General features: G+C 38.8%; 2 protein-coding genes and 1 long non-coding RNA gene across 12 annotated transcripts; 1 reads left to right on the top strand and 2 right to left on the bottom strand.

Annotated features, from left to right (window-relative positions):
- Window positions 1-4,569: 4,569 nt before the first annotated feature.
- On the bottom strand, window positions 4,570-8,748 carry LOC149623096 (uncharacterized). 9 transcript variants are annotated; one of them, XR_016374931.1, is made up of 4 exons: window positions 8,614-8,748; window positions 6,731-8,363; window positions 6,584-6,669; window positions 6,261-6,496 (listed from the first exon to the last, which is right to left on the bottom strand). It is a non-coding gene; the product is annotated as an uncharacterized LOC149623096 (long non-coding RNA). The 9 variants fall into 9 exon arrangements; XR_016374933.1 differs by having other exon boundaries at window positions 6,584-6,644; XR_016374927.1 differs by adding an exon at window positions 4,570-5,401 and having other exon boundaries at window positions 6,173-8,363.
- LOC149623095 (uncharacterized) lies at window positions 8,656-13,527 on the top strand. The gene is made up of 4 exons (XM_089853378.1): window positions 8,656-8,921; window positions 9,274-9,544; window positions 10,451-11,944; window positions 12,024-13,527. The coding sequence occupies exons 2-4, from the start codon at window positions 9,368-9,370 to the stop codon at window positions 12,369-12,371; spliced, it is 2,019 nt and encodes a 672-aa protein (XP_089709504.1). The 5' UTR covers window positions 8,656-8,921; window positions 9,274-9,367; the 3' UTR covers window positions 12,372-13,527.
- Window positions 12,541-18,535, bottom strand: LOC149623094 (SWI/SNF-related matrix-associated actin-dependent regulator of chromatin subfamily A containing DEAD/H box 1 homolog). Of its 2 annotated transcripts, XM_089853377.1 has the most exons (15): window positions 18,471-18,535; window positions 18,049-18,123; window positions 17,668-17,990; window positions 16,599-17,602; window positions 16,319-16,509; window positions 16,119-16,254; window positions 15,814-15,949; window positions 15,617-15,754; window positions 15,026-15,232; window positions 14,693-14,953; window positions 14,515-14,607; window positions 14,328-14,446; window positions 14,082-14,264; window positions 13,782-13,891; window positions 12,541-13,712 (listed from the first exon to the last, which is right to left on the bottom strand). In XM_089853377.1, exons 2-15 carry the CDS (start codon window positions 18,086-18,088, stop codon window positions 13,645-13,647), a joined length of 3,009 nt encoding a protein of 1,002 aa, XP_089709503.1. In that variant the 5' UTR covers window positions 18,089-18,123; window positions 18,471-18,535; the 3' UTR covers window positions 12,541-13,644. The 2 variants fall into 2 exon arrangements, with proteins under 2 accessions (XP_089709503.1, XP_089709502.1); XM_089853376.1 differs by lacking the exon at window positions 18,471-18,535 and having other exon boundaries at window positions 18,049-18,188.
- Between the last annotated feature and the right edge of the window lie 83 nt (window positions 18,536-18,618).

The raw sequence follows: 18,618 nt of genomic DNA, 5'->3' as shown, positions 1-18,618 counted from the left end.
AACTTTTCATCTGTGTGTCCTTGTTAACTTCAGATTGTTTTTTTAGTATTTGTCATTAGACGTAAAACACTTTTAATTTGAAAGCGTCCCGTCCCATCAGTGTGTTATCATCGTTTTTAGCCACATCGTATGATGTACATCTACGATGAGACTCTTAGTTTGGCCTGCCCTGTTGTACTCGTACTCGTTCTACTACTAGTACCAGTACCAGTAGACGTGACGTGAAAGAGTAGCGCGTTTGGCAGTATAGAATTTTTCGTTCGTCATTTAAGGGAGAGTGAATGGGAGAGAATTGTGGTGAGGTGATTTTTACGTTCGTGTATTTTAAGAGAATGGGGATTATAATAGTAACTTTAAGCACTCCATTTAATTGTGGCAGTAAGACTAAGCATTTTGAATTGTGTTTTACGATTTCTCGACATATTTAAAGCGAGATAGAGGATTATGGTGCTATCTTAATTAAAATGGAAGGTTTAATACTCCCTTTAAATTTCCTGTCACCCGTCGACAATAAGGGTTTCACGCTTTCAATCCCACTCCCCTATTTCAAAATCCAAAGAAATCAAGGGGAATTTTTAAAAAGCAAAAGGAACTGTATATTCCGAAGTTATATTTAGAATGGTCAAAGATGTTTTTTATTAGAAATAGAGTGCTGTCAGTTGTGACGTCAGATCCAAGGTTAAACGTCACGAGTCTGTCTTAAGCAATGGGCGGCCATGACAGTTACCGTTTTTTCTTTATGGGAAAACAGCATGGGTGACGTCACACCGGCGCTTCTGACAGCACTCTATTACGTGTATTTCTCCTCTAATCGAGAATAATTTTAAAAGAAAGTACTAGGTAGCTTGTGGCCCTAAATATTAAAATTATAACGTAAGTAAATTTATTAAAGTAAGGATTAAGGGTTATTATTTTTGTTTGGGCATCGAGGGGTTATTCACTCTCATTTTCTGTACTTCTTTTAATGGGCTTATATAGGTATTTCGTTTAACCACTGTTAAAGGATGCTCATCGTGGGGGTACTCACGTTTTCCGTTCGTGTCACACTATTATAATTATAACGGAAGTAAAAAATGAAGTAGTCATTTTAAAAGAGTTAAGGTAGTGAGTGCATCGAGGGCTATTCACTCAAATTTTCTGTCAAGTACGGTATGATGTGGCTACTATTACGAGTCCAACCCATGGGTCGCCTTGTTCTTTCCTTTGCCTTCGGCGAAGAACCGTTTACGTATTTTTTCCCCTTTTCTCGTTACTTTTGTAAAAAAAAAAAAAAAAATCGTTACTTTTGTAAAAAAAAAAAAAAAAAAATCTCTTTTGTGAGCTGAGCAATTATTTAAAATATTTCAAATTATCACGACCACCCTGAATAAAACTTATCAAGGAATCATACAATGCAACACCAGTGTTTAACGACGGTCAGTAACAACACGAATTCAAAATGATATTTCTTTCTCCGAGGATTGCGACTTCTAAAAATACATTTCCATTGAATTTTCAAGTTTCTTTTCGTCTTTTTCTTTCTGCCTTTATAAATTAGCCTTATTCCTGATCAGCGCCACCTACCCATAGCGGCGACTTTGAGAACTACTGTAAGCGGCAAGCCAATCAGATGTCGCTAAAATCTGGTGACGTCATTTTTGGTAAGACCCGAGAGTGCCAGTCAGTGACGTCACCAGATTTTAGCGACATCTGATTGGCTTGCCGCTTACAGTAGTTCTCAAAGTCGCCGCTATGGGTAGGTGGCGCTGATCAGGAATAAGGCTAATTGCCATAATGTTTTTGGGTAACGGGTTTTTCAACATAAGGCTGCCGTAGCATCTCACAAGGCTTTTCCATAGTGACGTTATTTTTCAGTAGAGAAAGAGTGGAGAATATATTTGTTGGTTTTTCATTTTCTCAGTTTTTGAAAACAAGCTGATTAGGGGCCCCTCAGATATCCGGGCCCTAGGCAATTGCCTAACTTGCCTAGTGGTTAATCCGGCCCTGAGCAAGTCCAGAACAGCGGAAGTCATCGTGCAACGTCAATCCAACAAAGGATGGCATCAGGAATGATAAGTGATCGGGAAAGATATGTCACATAATGACCAGGGACAGCAAAATCCAAGAATATCAGCTGCATCTATAGATGAAATCAAATTAATAACACATCTTAAACTATTGCCTACTTTTGGGCGGTCCCTAATTAAAAAACTGGCTAATAATTTTGGAGAGAAAGACCAATTATCACCGACTAATTGCCACCCCGAATTAAAGAAAGGCGTTACTACCGTGATTCCCACCCTTAAATAAATACTCTGGCTAACTAATTATTTCCCATAATTCCATAGAAAATAAAACTATTGCCACAGGTAGAACCCATCAACTTAAATCAAAATGGGACAAGGATTAACTTAGGCTTAAGGCAACTGTCAACGTGTCTTAAAACTATCTCTGCGGAACTTGATTTTCGAAAATCTATCGCTTTATCTCTAAATAAATTAACAATAGCCCCTAAACTAATTTTAGGAAACCCCGCTATTTATTTTAAAACGATTCCCACAGACAGGCCCCGTAAATAACTAGGGTTTAAATGGGAAAGGGCTTAGGGCAGCTGGCCTGGTGTTCTAAAATTCTCTCGGCGGGACCTGATCTCCGAAAATCTGTCGCTTTATATCTAAATTAATTACGTACCCCTTTTAATAGCTAATAATAATAGGCTCTAAACTAATTATTAAGGGATTCTCTCTTGTCCAACATCTCGTTGTAAAATTTTATTTGTGGTACTCGACCTCGTGTCTTAAAATTATCTCTTCGGGACTTTATTTTCGAAAGTCTATCGCATTATCTCTAAATTAATTTAAAATATCCCCTTGATTAATTTTAGGAAAACCTGATTTTATTTTAAAACTATTCCCACAGACAGACCCCGTAAATAACTAGGGTTTAAATGGGATAAGGCTTAGGGGAACCTCGTGTCTTTAAATTATCTCGGCAGGACTCTTATTTCCGAAAATCTGTCGCGTTATCTCCAAATTAATTACCTACCCCGTTTAATATCTTGTAATAATAGCCCCTAAATTAATTATTAAGGGATTCTCTTGTCCAACATCTCGTTGTAAAATTTTATTTATGGTACTTGATTTTTAAAAAATAAATAAAAATAACTAACATTTAACACAACCTAATTAATTTAAAGACTTGAAATAAAATAAATAATTTAAGAGGGGCTAGATGAGTTTGGATTATTGTAAAGTTAGGCTTACGGACTGTTAAAGCACGAGGAGGTCGAGCAATGGCCGCCGAGTACGTTGAAGAGCTTCGAATTCAGCTTGCGTCCTCGGGAAAAACGATCAGCGAAATGGCGGAACGATCAAGAATCAACTTCAAAAGCCGGGGTCACGAAGCGACTTTCCTCGACGGCTTTCAGGCAACGAATGAACCGGGTGACTCTTAACGATCAGCTGAGCGAGAAATGTGTTTCCAAGCGACCTCCTCGACGGTTTCCAGACAACGAATGAACCGGCTGACCCGTACCGATCAGCTGGGTGACTTTCCTCGACGGCGTCCTGATAACGAATGAGCCGGCTGCCGCGTAAATTTCCAACGTCGGGAGGGGGGGGGGGTAGCTAAAAGCTTCTATGCGCGGACTCGGGTGCGCCATTTCCCAGGCACGAAATTCAAATAGCTGAACACCGTTAGGCCTAAATGAATGAACGCTAGGCCTAACTGAATGGATAGTCATTACCTATTACCATTAACGTCTGTCGTGACGTCATAAGTCAATTACCTCAGTGACGTGGTCACGTGATCTGCCGTCATAGGTCACGTGATCTGCCGTCATTGGACACGTGATCTGACGTCATATGTCACGTGATCTGACGTCATAGGTCACGTGATTTGACGTCATAGGTCACGTGATTTGACGTCATAGCCACCTGATGTCATAGGTCACGTGATCTGACGTCATAGGGCACGTGGTCTGACGTCATAGGTCACGTGATCTGCCGTCATTGGACACGTGATCTGACGTCATAAGTGACGTGATCTGACGTCATAAGTATGGTTAATCCGTTCACTACCACACACATAAACAAACACACTTTTATGTAACCAGCACTAGCTAATTAAACATTAGTTTGTACCGTTTTGCGTGGCTGCTATGTCACGCATCAGTCCAAATCACTTCGAATAAAATCATTCATTATATCATTGATGCTGTATTCAAAATTTTCATTGGATAAAGTCATTTATTCTATTCTATTCTATATCTATTCTGTCAACATATTCGACTATTATGTTGAGAAAGCACTTTCATCATACTCTAATTCAGAGGGTATGAAACAAGTTTCTATACCTCAGCCGCTAACTATAGTTAGTAAGCTTACAAGTAAAAATAAATTTATGAGGCAGACTTACAAATATTAAAGCAATATTTTATTTCGTAATATATTCCATTTGATACATTCGGATTTAATAAAAATTTGTAAAAATGTGGTAATCATTTATTAAAAGTCTTTTATTCTTTTTATTATTTGACGCCCTAACTATAATTAATAAGCTTATAAATAGAAATAATTTTATCAAATAATATTTTATAAATATTATGCAAGTTTTTAATTTGAAAATATATTTCATCGATACATTAGATTTTATTAAAAAGATTAATAATGAAAATAATGAGAATATTTTTATAAACGTGTAACTTCCGAGTGTTGAGTCCAGGTACTGAAAATAATAAGATTTCTATTATTAACAAATTTTAATCGGCTTAGAATTTCCACTGTTTTTCCACGCTAATATCCTACGGTGGAAAACGAGGTTCTTAGGATGGAAAACCAGGGTATTTAGTGGCAAAACGTAGCATTATGCTTTTGCGTCCAGATAGGAAGTGGGTAAAGTCACTGAGTTTGGAAAAATAGTTTTCTCAAAAATTGCATAAATATTATTAACCATGTATAGATTAAGCGTATAAAAGATATATATATATAAGTGCAAGTGAACAATAGTAAAAAAAAAAACCCCACCCAACCAGGCTGGGAAATAGCACACTTCCTCTGGTCCAAAACCAGTTTATTAATTGCTTGGACTAGTTTTTTAATTCAAGAAGTGGGGGTTACTGGTCCTCGGGACCAGTTTATTAATTGCAAATCTATTGGAGAGCAAAGGCTGGGACCAGTCCGGAGACCAGTAAATGATTTCAGACACTAGGGACTAGTTTAAAAAATATCCTTATTTCCCAGCCTGCACCCAACCTTGAATACAAAAATAACAGAAGTAAAAACCTTGAGCTTTCTATTTCAAAAGCCAACCCTTAAAAGTAAGCAAAATACACCTTCGTATTTGTAAAACAAGCTTTGTTAAACTGTAATCCTGGAGAGCTTCTCTCTCGAGCTAGCGAATGGGGAACGTTCCTGAAACACGTCTCCACAAAACGAGAAGAGTTTTAAAAGAAAGTAAATTTATTGAAATAAGGATTAAAAGGTGGAATTCATAAACGTCGGACGCAACGCAATTTAGTACAGGCAAAGGCAGGGCGTCGTGCGCAAAAGGCGGAAGTTTGCGCACGACGCCCTGCCTTTGCCTGTACTAAATTGCGTTGCGTCCGACGTTTATGAATTCCACCTTAAGGGTTCTAATTTTTTGTTAGAGTATCGAGGGGCTATTCACTCTGATTTTCTGTACTTCTTTTAATGGGTATTTACGGGTACCATGTTTTACCACTGTTAAAGGATGCGCATCGAAGTACGGTACGATGTGGCTACTATTACGAGCCCAGCCCTTGGGGTCGTCTTGTTATAACTTAGTATTAAATTATTTGTTTAGATAACCCAGAGTTGCTAAATAATTACCTCGGAACTAAGACCAATTAATAAACAAAAATAACTACCCAACCATTGTTTCAGTCCGATGGATGGATTTAAAAATAAATTAGCTCTCCCAATTAGCGCTTATCTACACTGAGGCCAGAATGCGCGAGTGTTTAGCCCCTCGGTGACACTATAAACTACTTTCTCACTATTAAATTATACACTGTCGAGGGGTCCGACATTTACACGAAATCCCGTACGCTTCTCGCGAAATCTTTGAAGAAATCCCGAAATTCCGTACGCTTTTTTTTTTGGTATAGTCGGACCCCTCGTATATTGTACTTGGTATGCCTCAAAACAAACATTTATAGCTTAGAAAGAAATACCAATATGGCGGCAAGGAATAGAGTAAAGCCGGAATTGCCAGGAACGTTTCAATCAATACCGAACATCTGCAATTATAATAAACATAATAAGAAATGTAATAAGAACTTCCATCTAAATGATATAAAGAATGTGTAGATTTTACTGATGACTAATATTTTTGTAGCACCCTAGGAGCGAAGGCACTCGGCACAGTCCGTCAGCCCGTCGGGACATTTTTTATTACTTTTCACGCGGACATTATTCCATAAAGATGGGTTTTTAAGTTTTTGGCCTCCATTTAAAAAGATGGCAACAAATCGAACCCAAAATACCATTCAGCCCGTCTATAGGTTAAAGGAAACCATTGTACTAAATATTTGTGAAATCGGTTGAAACGCGCGGACTTTATTGCATAGAGAATATTTTCTTACATTTCTGGGCGCCATTTTAAAAGATAGCGAAAAATCGAACCCGAAAGACCATTCAGCCCGTCTATAGGTTAAAGCAAACCAGTGTACTAAATATTTGTGAAATCGGTTGAAACGCGTGTACTTAATTGCATAGAGAATATTTTTTACATTTCTGGGCGCCATTTTTTAAGATGGCGGCGGATTGGAAAAATCTTTCTTAGTACGCGCCTACTACTTATGAGTAACGTTCCTGCAAATTTTCAGCCTTCTAGGGCAAGCGGTTTGGGCTGGGCGTTGATTATCAGTCAGTCTGTCATTCAGTCAGTCAGTCAGTCAGTCAGGACTTTGATTTATATAGATATAGATAAATAAATAAATTAGTTCTTCCATGATAGAACTAAACATAAATATTCATTAATTTGCTTGAACCGGCAAATAATAATGCTTGAACACGAAAGGTTTGATTAAACAAAATTTCCTAATAAATAAAAGTTAAACAAGATGGCTCAAGGGCTGGGCTCATAATAGTAACCACATCGTACCGTACTTAACAGGCGTACATAAAATTTATGAGAATAGCCCCTCGATGCGCTACTTTTAACTGTGCAAAAATGATTAACCGTAATCCTTACTTCAATAAATCTATTTATGTAATAATTGTAATAGTGCGACGCAAAGAGAAAACTTGAGTGAGTAGCCCCTCGATGCGCTACCGTTAACATTGCTAAAATCAGGGAGCACTGCTAAAATGATTACCCGCAAGCCCATTCTAAAAACGAGGTTTTAGCTTTAACAATGCTAAACTGATTACACACAACCCTTAATAGAAGAACAGAAAGTTTTAGTGACTATCCCCTCGATGATCGAGTTGCCTTTAACAGTGCTAAAATGATTACGTACTTAACGTTCAATTAATACACGTACAGAAAATTTTAGTTTACAACTTATGCCTTCGCATACTTATCGCGTCTTATAAATTTCTAACATGAACTTATGGCCAGAAGCGTTTGAAAGAGAAAGAATTCGGTAAAACACCAAATAATTGTAATGCCTTAAAGGCCGACTTCCAGCGAAAAGGGCTCTAGTGAACTGAAAACCGAACATCGAGACTAACAATGGAGCGACCGTGCCGATTTTCGAATCCCCGCTGGGGTAAAAGATGGAAGGGCTCTAGCTAACTGAAAGCCGTGCAATGTGATTCTAGCGAACTGAAGACTGATAAACAATATAAATCCTTTTAAATTTTTTCCTCCCGAATTTTTGCTTTCCTCTGAAGGAAATTCTCTGTTGGTTATCTTGGTACTCACGTCAGACGGTCAGCGCGACACGAATGACGAAAATTAGTATTTTCCGACTGAGGAGAGGCAGTGAATTAGCCCGGCCTCCTTTACGTCTCCCTTTTATTCTGAAAGGGGGACTGGGACTATGGCGAGCGAATACTTAGGCACCCTAGTAAACTTGATATCGCTTCTTGCTAATACTACTACTACAATTATGCTCGTACCGCTTTTATATCCTATCCCTCTCTCTCCTGGATACTGATAAAAGATTAATGCATTAAAAAAATACAAGAATCTTCAGAATGTCATCATTGGGTTCCTTTGAATAATCTTCAAAAGTTGCGCTTATACGTGTAAATCTAATTCTTCGAACGGGCTTCTATAGCGCGAGCAGCTTGCGTCGTGTTGCGCGTGATCGAGTGGGCTATGGCTCAGCGCTCGGGGTAAAAGTGGTTGGAGCGATGGAGGGGAGGACGTCAACTGTATGTCCCCATTTTACAGAGATTGTAGCCGTTCGCCGCCTCCACAGAGAATATAAGGGAGGAGTGGAAGCTCCCCCGCTCCACAAGCGTAAATAGTTATGTCTCGCTTAAATTATACTAGCGGCAAGGCTAGCGGTACGAGGGAGTTTCCGGCTCAATAGCGCCACCTACGATACCATTTAATGTCTCAAACGGAAATGCCTCGGTACTGCGCATTGAAGATGCGCGGTAGAAAAGCGAGACAAGTTTTGCCCCTCTTTCCACTCCTCCCCTATACTCTCTTTGCCGCCTCTATACTGATCTCATTTGGGTTAGACTTAGACGTTAGACCACCCTTCTGGGTTGAGTGTGTATGTTGGGAAGCGTAACTCTGGTTGGCATTGGCAGATGATCGTGGTGGTCTTGAGGTTGCCTCGTTCCGAAGGAAAACTATTGTATTTAAGTGAATTCAAACACTTGAGTGTTTTAGCAACTACGACCAATCGATGTTAAAGTCTTTGAGTACATTAACGACGAATTAATCGCGCGAGCATTTACGTAACGCGACTCCGCCAGACGTATCTACTTCACCGTAAACATTTCTAAAATTTAGAAAAGGTCAGTAAAACGTTAAGAAATTTTAATCAGTTTAATTGAAGTGAAAATTGTTTTTGAAAACACGCCGTCAAATAATTATTTCTAAAATATAAGTTCTAAAATAAGTTTTATTTGTGCCTTTGCTGCACTCGACTAAAATTATATTGATCTACCTCAACCGCGTGTCGCTCTCGTGAAAACGTTAATATTTTGTGAAGTGGCCAATCATTATATGGAAAATGTCGAAATGTTTACCAATATCCCTCGACTGATAAGGCCAAAACGTTAAGGAGGGTCGCGGCTGGAGTGTGTTTTTAGAGATAGCCTTCGCTTTATCGCTAATGTTTGGTTGTTTTTGGATTCCATATCTTAGGCTTGATGAGAGATTGTCCTGAAAGTTCGCGTTGGAGCTAGTTGGTACTGGTGACCCGGCGTCGCCATGTTGCGTCCCCGGAATCTTACAAAGAATGGGTGCAACGATTAGCAGTTTTTTTCAGTCCGGAGGACATTTACTGTCCTCTGGAATTTCCGACACAACACGCCACGTTGTCCTAGCCTTATTGGAGGAACTCAGAGCCCATGAGGACTCGCAATCGCACATTCATTGGTCAACCATCGAGGAGTTTCTCGCGAACATACCCAAAGTAAGTCTCTGATCTTTTGACCTTTTGACCCATAACTTTACCCAAGGACGTTTAGAAGTTAGATTGTAATCGTCCTGATTTCCTCACCTGCCGTACGTTGTACGTCCCCTTCTTTATTTGACCCACATCTTGTCTGCCTGGTTAAGTGAAATTGGGCATAACTTTCCCAATATTTCTTTAAAAACATGACCTTAGACGCAGTATAAAAGAGTATTTTGCGACTTTTAAGTGAATAGTTTTGATAGGTTAGGGGCGTCATTAAGCTAGCCCTTCGCGGTTGACTGGTTTTTATAAAAACTGAAACCAACGTCACAACAAAAGTGGCGTGATTACCGCCGTGATTCCTACATCTTTCCTCTTGCCACAGAGACACAATGGTTATTGTTCAATTTAACCGAAGTATGTTGTTGATCAACCACTTGGCCCATATCTAAGGATAGGGTCACGCGGACATGTTGACATAATAACTTTACAATATGTTGTGGTTGTTCAAGGTTACTCTAGAAAAATACACTATTGGTGGTTGTTCTTTTACATTTTTAAATAGTCCATATAGTACAGAAGCCCGAATTGTAATAGAAATAGTTACGTTCTAAGAACTTTAATTATTTGGTTATAATCACCTGGCTCGCCAGTATTAAAAAGTTAGAAATTGAAATAGGGCAGCGAGAGTGTAACCGCCCAGTTTGTTACGTGACCGAAAAAGCGGTTTTAAACGTGTTACGTTCGCCAGGGAATTTTTCTATTGATACAGGGAAACTTTTACATTGATTAGGTTGATATCGACTAATTTTTCTCGGGGTATTTAAGTAAATATTATTTTCCTCGTGGAACTAATTCGCGTGAATAATTGAGGAATTTTACAATAAAGTGAGTAATTGAAAGAGATTACTTATGTTTTTGCAGGGTGAAAACATTCTGGCCGTCAATGGCCCGGATGGCTATAACCTCCTTCAACGCGCCATCGGCTTCAATTGCGTCGAATTGGCAAGATGGATCGTTAACCGCGGTTGCGATGTCAACAGGGGTTCTTGCAGTCTTCCCTTACACATCGCGTCGTTGCACGGCACGGAGGAAATCGTCGAAATCCTATTGAAACACGGGGCTCGCGTCGACGTAGAATCGCGAATGTGTTTCCCCGGTCCTCACAATCCCAACTGCGAGTTGAGGAGCACCGTACCATCACCCGGCATCCCTGACAAGGCCTCTGAAAAGATGCAATCCTCCGAGTATTACGCGATCGACGGTGATCGCGTCAACATATTAGAAATCTTGTTAGCGCAAAGCGAGGATAATTGGTTACCTTGGCAACAGAAACATCCATTGTTGCACTTGGCCTGCGCTAGAGGCGCTTGGAATTGCGCACGCTTCTTGGTCGCCGAGAGATACGACGAGGTCAACCAATGTTACGACGAATACTACCCAATTCATCAAGCCTCGCTACAAGATATGAAATTCCTTAACTTACTTCTGCGGTACGGCGCCGACGTTACGGTTCGAACGGCCACCCAACAGATGACCGTCCTCCACGTAGTCTTACTCTTGGGGAAAAAGTCAGCGGACGATACCTTGGCGACCATCAAGGTTTTATTGGAACAGGGATGTCGGGAACTGATAAACGAGCCCGACAGCTTGGGTAACACGCCGTTGCACGCTCTGATCGTCAGATACGCTATTGAAGAAAGTCGGTACGGGTACGATCACGAGCCACGTCCTTGGACAAAGTGGGATATGCTTCGGCTGACCTTGTATTTAATCCAAAACGGGGCGAGTCCCAGTATAAATCATCAAGGAAATAGCGCCTTGGCCTGCGTTTTGCGTCACGTCAGAGACTGGGAATTCCGATACGAGCTTCTCGACATGTTGCTACAGAACGGAGGTAACCCGAACTGCGTGGGTCGCGACGGTTCGGTCCCGTTGATGGTTTGCCTGGTTCCTCTTATTAACAAGGATCCATTACATTGTCTGACGCATACCAAGAAGGTCTTTTATCTCAATTCCGTCAGGCTCTTGTGCAAGTACGGAGCCAATCCTAACTGCGCGTCCAGAAGTAACTTGACGCCGTTACACGTTCTAGTCTTCACAGCCAGCGAGTACATCATCATTAACCGCGAAGAGGAAAAGGCCAACGCTTTCGCTTTCATCCGCCAGCTTCTAGTCGTCCTTTTGCAACATGGTTTGGATCCGAACGTCGGTTTCTCTCAGAGAACCCAACATATTCTCTTCGCCTTGATGGACATGGTTCAAAACGCTCGCGTACCGAGCGACCTCGACTACGTTTATCAACTCACTTTGACTCTCTTGCAATATGGAGCTGATCCGAATGTCAGCATAAGTACTACGGAGCCCATGATTTGTCATTCGCAAAGTTCCGTCTTTCTTAAGCGATCTTCGAATCAAGTAAGGCAGCAGACCATTCCGCTTTGAGCTAAACGCCATGATTTTTATATTTATAAATTTACCCGACTTGTACTCGCAGGTTTTGTACTACTACGTTCAATTGGTGATCCGCAAAGAAGAATTATTGGTAGACGACGAAAAACGTTTCGCTCGTTTAATTCTGTTGTACTATAACGCCATGCGCGGTAAAGAACTTTACGGTTGTTTGAAAATTCTTCACACGCAAACTACGTTGGTTCCAATGCGTAAAGCCGTAGCTAACCTCATCGGGGAACTGTATTCAAACCCCAGAAGTCTTCAACAATTAGCACGCGTCGCTATCTATAACGCTCTCAACTACAAGCTAGCACCCAACGTTAATAAACTACCTTTACCACCGCTAATGCGCGATTATCTCTTAGAATGGACCCACCTACCAACAGCCTGAATCTCTCGAGTCTAGACGAGTGAGTCGTCTATTAACGAAGATTAATAGGTTACTTACGTTACGCCACCATATTTGCGTTTCCCACATGATCATTCCTGAACCCGCCCGCCCGCCAATTCCTACATGCTCAGCTGGAACTGCTTCTAAAGGGACAGGGAATGGGACGCGCTTGCCAGGACTTTCCACTTTAAACGAAATTAATAACTAAGATTTATGTATCGTATACAGTGTTTAAATTTTATTTACTAGAGTATCAAGACAAATACTTTCATTAATACCAGAGTATCAAGACAGAGACAAATACTTTCTTTAATCCTCTAATTCTTTATTCTTAATACTCGTGTATCAATAACGTACTTTCTTCTTAATACTCGAGTATCAAGGCAAATACTTTCTTCATAATACTCGCGAGTATCAAAAGAAATACTTTCATTAATACCAGAGTATCAAGACAAGGACAAATACTTTCTTTAATGCTCTAATTCTTTATTCTTAATACTCTTGTATCAATAACGTACTTTCTTCTTAATACTCGGGTATCAATGAAGTACTTTCTTCATAATACTCGAGTATCAAGGAAAATACCTTCTTCATAATACTCGAGTATCAAGGAAAATACTTTCTTCATAATACTCGAGTATCAAGGCAGATACTTTAATAATACTCGAGTATCAAGGAAAATACTTTCTTCATAATACTCGAGTATCAAGGCAGATACTTTAATAATACTCGAGTATCAAGGAAAATACTTTCTTCATAATACTCGCGAGTATCAAGGCGAAAATTAAAATTTTCTTCTTAATATAAAAAGCAATATAGTGATACAAATGACAAAAAATCGTTGCCTCCAACCCTTTCCTCGCCGCCCGCTTCTTTAATCTTTGTCGTCTGCTATTTTGAAAAAAAAAAGTCCTAACTATGTGCTGGTTTACATAATAGGCGACATATTTAAGACAAATTTGAAATTAAACGTTCGTGGAGTTATTAATCCACAAAGTACATAATAATTACGCGATGAATATGAAAATTGAAAGCCCGCTTTTGAAAGACTTAAATATTTTTTAATTAATTTCGATGGGCCTTAAAGTACTTGTGAAATGTAAAAGTGGATTTTGGCGTTTTTGAAGAATAAAAATTGTCATTTTTTTGTTACCGATTGCGAGTTAAATTCATTTATTTAACCTAAGTTTGAACTAAAAAGTATGAGAAACACAAAATATAAATATATAAATGGGGTTTGAGAAAGGTTCATCAAAAATACACCGTCTCTATATTAATACGCTTGCGAATATCCTAATGCAGATTTCAGTAAATTGCTGGCCAGGCTTTTTGATTCATCCGCTGTAAAAAAGCGGTTTTTTTTTTTACTTACAAACCCCATTTTTTAAAATATTGAAAAAAGTAACTTACCATTTTCATTTGACGTTATATTTTTCTCTAAACGCAGTTTTTCTTGAGCGCAGTGAAGCATTCCTTCCTCTATCGTTCCTTGGCTGATCATTCGGATTACCGTAACTTCTCTAAATAAAATTAGAGAACATAAATGTTCTTTCAAAGTGACAAAGCTTAACCGTTATCAATGATTTTTAGTTCTATAAAATCTGATCAATTCAAATCAAATCAAAGTCGTCTACGTCTAATGATAGTAACGGTGGATAACGTGGAAGAGACCATAAAGTCGCGAGGCGCCATTGTTTTGACACAACTTACCTCGTTTGTCCAACTCTATGGCATCGATCTTCGGCTTGCTTATCATTGTACGGATTATAGTCAATATCGTGTAGAACGACGACATTGGCAGCCGTTAAATTGATACCGAGTCCACCAGCCTTTGTTGATAATAGAAACACAAATACGTCCTTATCATCGGTGAAATTATCAATAAGGTCCTGCCTAAAAATGAAATGGAACACGTATAACAGTGCGCGCACAAAACCGCATTACGCTGCTATTCACCTTTCGCCAACGGGTGTACTTCCATCGAGTCTAACGTATTTGTGTTGCTTAATTTTCATATATTCCTCGATAATGTTCAACATTATTACGAACTGACTAAAAATTAGAATTCTTTCTCCCTGAAAATTCAAAGCATTTAGGATATTTGATCGTTTATGCCATAATGAATGCCCCTCTAGGCCTCTACCTTTTCGCCCCATTCGGCTAAAATATTATCGAGAGCTTGAAATTTTCCAGAATCCAAAATATTTTCATCTTTCAAGGCATATTCTTTCGTTAACTTTATTTAAAGGACAAGTAATTATTATTAACTATTTACTTACACTAAAGTAATTAACTTGCCAGGATTAAAAATTAATTATTACCTTGTGAGCGGAACAAAGTTTATGAATTTCAAAGTCACTCATAACTTGTAAATCTTCAAAAACGTATTGTTCGTTGGAATCCGCGTACTTTCTTTCCTTTTTCAACTTGGCAGCGATTTTTTTCAATTTTGCGTCAGTGTAAATACACCGTCTAAGTAACGGATGATTGGCCGCTTTCCGAAGTTCCATAACCATTCCAATTCCACCTGTTTTACCGGCGGCCGTATCTTCGCTGGTAACTTCAGCAGTCGCGCTATTTAACTAAAACCACGGACAAAGTCTTAGAAAGAACTACAATGCTTTTATTTCTATCAAAGTCGTAAAAATACTTACAATATCAACATTTTTCAAGTTATTAACGAGCTCTTCGTATAATTTCTTTTGATTAGAGGACATTGGGATGTATTTAACTTGGTCGTTTTTCGCTGGTAATTGCGTTAAAACTTCCGACTTTAACCTTCGTAGCACAAATGGTTTCATTATTTGTTTCGCTTGCTCTATTCTATCTCTCTCGTAGTTTCCACGATTTTCTTCCGTTTTCTGCGTCAATTATCGTAATAGGCTTAAGATTCTTGTTGTAAAATTGACGAAAATAGGCTTAAAGTAGATCAAAACAAGCTTAAGACTCTTGATGTACAATTGACGAAAACCAGCTTAAGACTCTTGGTGTACAATTGACGAAAATAGGCTTAAGACTCTTGATGTACAATTGACGAAAACCGGCTTAAGACTCTTGGTGTAAAATTGACGAAAATAGGCTTAAGACTCTTGGTGTAAAATTGACGAAAATAGGCTTAAGACTCTTGGTGTAAAATTGACGAAAATAGGCTTAAAAGACTCTTGGTGTAAAATTGACGAAAATAGGCTTAAAAGACTCTTGGTGTAAAATTGACGAAAATAGGCTTAAGACTCTTTATTTCTTACACCAGTTGCAGCGAACATTTTCCGAACTTCGTCAATTTTTCCGTGAAACATTCCAGGCATCACAAATATCAGTAGAGACATCAACTCAACCAGATTATTCTGGAGAGGCGTTCCCGTAAGGCACAATCGGCGATGGGCCTGAAAATCATTTCACAATAAACCCGACCCCTTACAGTCATCAATATTTATCGAATTACCTTGACCCCCATTAAATTTTTGTAACGAATAGAAGCCATATTTTTGAGCATATGAGCCTCGTCAAAGATAACGTAATGGAATTGTAATCTTTTGAATAAGGCTCGATCTTCGGGAGAACTACCAACCATGTTATACCTTTTCAATTAAAAAAACTAGGCGTTATTTTGGGCCAGGCCGCTCTGAATAAAACTATTCCTAAAGGTTACGTTAATTGGATAGTTCAATAGCGTTTAAATGATCAAATATCAAAACTTTACGCTACTATCCCTTTTATCCGAACCTTCACGAAAAAAAACAATCTTACGTTGTAATTAATATATTAAACGGAACTTCATTATTGACCAACTTAATCCTGAGTTCTCGCCTTTCGGCTTGAGAACCACGGTAGCTAATCACTTCAAAATCACTACACCACGTGTTAATTTCGCGAATCCAATTATCTGTAATTAATTTCCCGCTGTTAAGTAAATTATTAAAAGTTTAAAAAACTTTTGAAGGTTTAACCTAAAACGGATGAAGGGGCAATTATAAGATGCGGACCCGGTTCACCCTTTTCCAACAAGTGACTCAAAAAGGCAATGGCTTGAATTGTTTTACCCAGACCCATTTCATCGGCTAAAATACCGTTCAAATCCTTCAAATGCATTAAATATAACCAGTTCAAACCAACCATTTGATACGGCGCTAATTTTAAACTGAAAAGGAGATAAAAATATTTCATTACAGCCTCTGGATATTAGAAGCCTGATATGTGGCAAGCCTGTACAATAAAAGAAGCCCTTACTCTTTGTTCAGTTTGGATGGTTGTTCCTTTATCAGGGCGTTGTTCTCACTTAATTTCATGTTGGTGTACAGTTTCTCCATCTCTTTGGAACATTTCTCGCAATTAACCATTAATTTGTTCATAACTTCACGCATGTGAATTACTTCGCGAGCTCCGTTTAATATATCAGTTGATAATAGTTTATCACTCTGAATTTTTTTAACTAAATCCCCCCAACCGTTAAAAGGTCTTAAAGCGACGATACTGTCCATTTTTTTCTTACTAATCCCCGCCACCGTTAAGATTTCATTGTTCGTCGATTCATTGAAAAACTTAATAACCGACAATCTAGCCGGTGTTTCAGTTTCATCTAAATCACTATCGTCACTGTCATAAACATCGTCTTTTCCATAATCATCATCGTACTCGTCACTATCGCCTTGAACGTCTCTCCTTTTCTTCTTTTTCTTACTTTTCTTACTCTTTTTCGAACGACGTTCGTTCTCCGTAGAGATTTTTTTCTTTGTCATTTGAAGAGTAGATTCCTCGCCGCCGCCATCTTCTCTTTCCCTTAAAGGAGCGTTGATAACGTCATCATCATCATCATTGTCACTTAGTTCGTGAGCTTTTCTTGTCAGTGGAATAGAATTTGCGGCGGCGCTTGAAGATTGAACTTTCCCTCCGTTCAAGACGTTATTGGTCTTGTTCACCCCTTCGTCATCGGAAGATGATAACGAATGGATTCTTCTTCTAGAGTTGACTTGACGAGAAATTGCACTCATTTTAGTTTTAGAAAACCATCCATCGAGAGTTTTCAATGTTTTTTCAACAGTTTTGAATGAAAGTTGCGGCGGCGGTTGTTTTACAGGTTCAGGTTCAAGATCAGAATTTTCCGATTCTTCTTGAACTGGAGAAGGGCTTTTAGCGGGAAAATGAGTGCAAGTGGCCGCGTCGCAATTACTTTCCAAGACATGACAGGCTTTAGAGTGTTGCCAGTCGCAGGAAACAAGCGTGTCTTGAAGCATCTACAATAAATTTATTGTTAAATACGCAATGTGAGAGAGAGACGCCGCAAAAATGTCTTATCTACCATTAAATCACGTTTAGGAAACTTCTCCTTCAAAACCTTTAATCCCAATTCTTTATTGGTTAAATAAGCTTCTTTTACACGATCAATATGTCTCCCGTAACTATCGTATTCTTTATTATTCCATTGTCTTTTTTTCTTCTTAGAGGCACCGTCCGAGTCGCTGTCACTCATTAACAAACGTTTAACTTTAGTTTTAGGTTTGATTATTGGAGATTCATTTTCATCTTCCGAGGCCTTAAATGTAGATGGTGATGTAAGATGGTTTGCCACCAGCATCTTTTCGGGCGTTTCAGGGATGACGTTATCACAATCGTTGCCGTAACCTGCGATAATTATCAGCTATAATATAAAGAACGCGGTAGGATAACAGCGCAATCGTACCATTCGTTTTTTCGGTGCTTTTGGCAATGGCAAAAGCCATTTTGTGCTTATACTTCAGAATAAAAAAGTTCCTTTCTATGGTAAAAAATGGAGGTAACCTCTTGATCAGCGTTTAACTTAATAGTATTTTACAATGTACGCTATTTTATATAACAGTAAACATAGTGCTAAGTCCTAATGGAATGGAATCGTGAAATCAATGAATCTTTGAAGTGACAGACTGATCTTCTAAGACCAATGGACATGGACTACAATACGAAGCTTGGTTAACACAAAGATTTTTTTTCATCTTTTCTATCCCTTTTCAAATTCAAATTTCAAAATACAATTTGTAACTAATTAAACCAAAGATGCTCGTATAACCATTCATTTCAATAATTAAATGAATAAGTAATAGTTTTATTAGCAAAAATAATCGTCACCTGTTGTACTTTTTTCCGAGTTCGGCCAGGATTACCGCGTTTCCGCCATTATTTATTACAACCACTTACGGACAGGGCCGGAAATAAGCGCGGGACACTGGATATAGAGTGCTGTCAGTTGTGACGTCAGCTCCAAGGTAAGACGTCA

The sequence above is a fragment of the Phalangium opilio genome, unplaced genomic scaffold (assembly GCF_054372755.1).
Source record: "Phalangium opilio isolate 3A_F unplaced genomic scaffold, DU_Popi_V2 ptg000113l_1, whole genome shotgun sequence".
NCBI lineage: Eukaryota > Metazoa > Arthropoda > Arachnida > Opiliones > Phalangiidae > Phalangium > Phalangium opilio.
The sequence above is the reverse complement of the archived record's forward strand: the minus strand, read 5'-3'. Positions and strand labels throughout refer to the sequence as shown.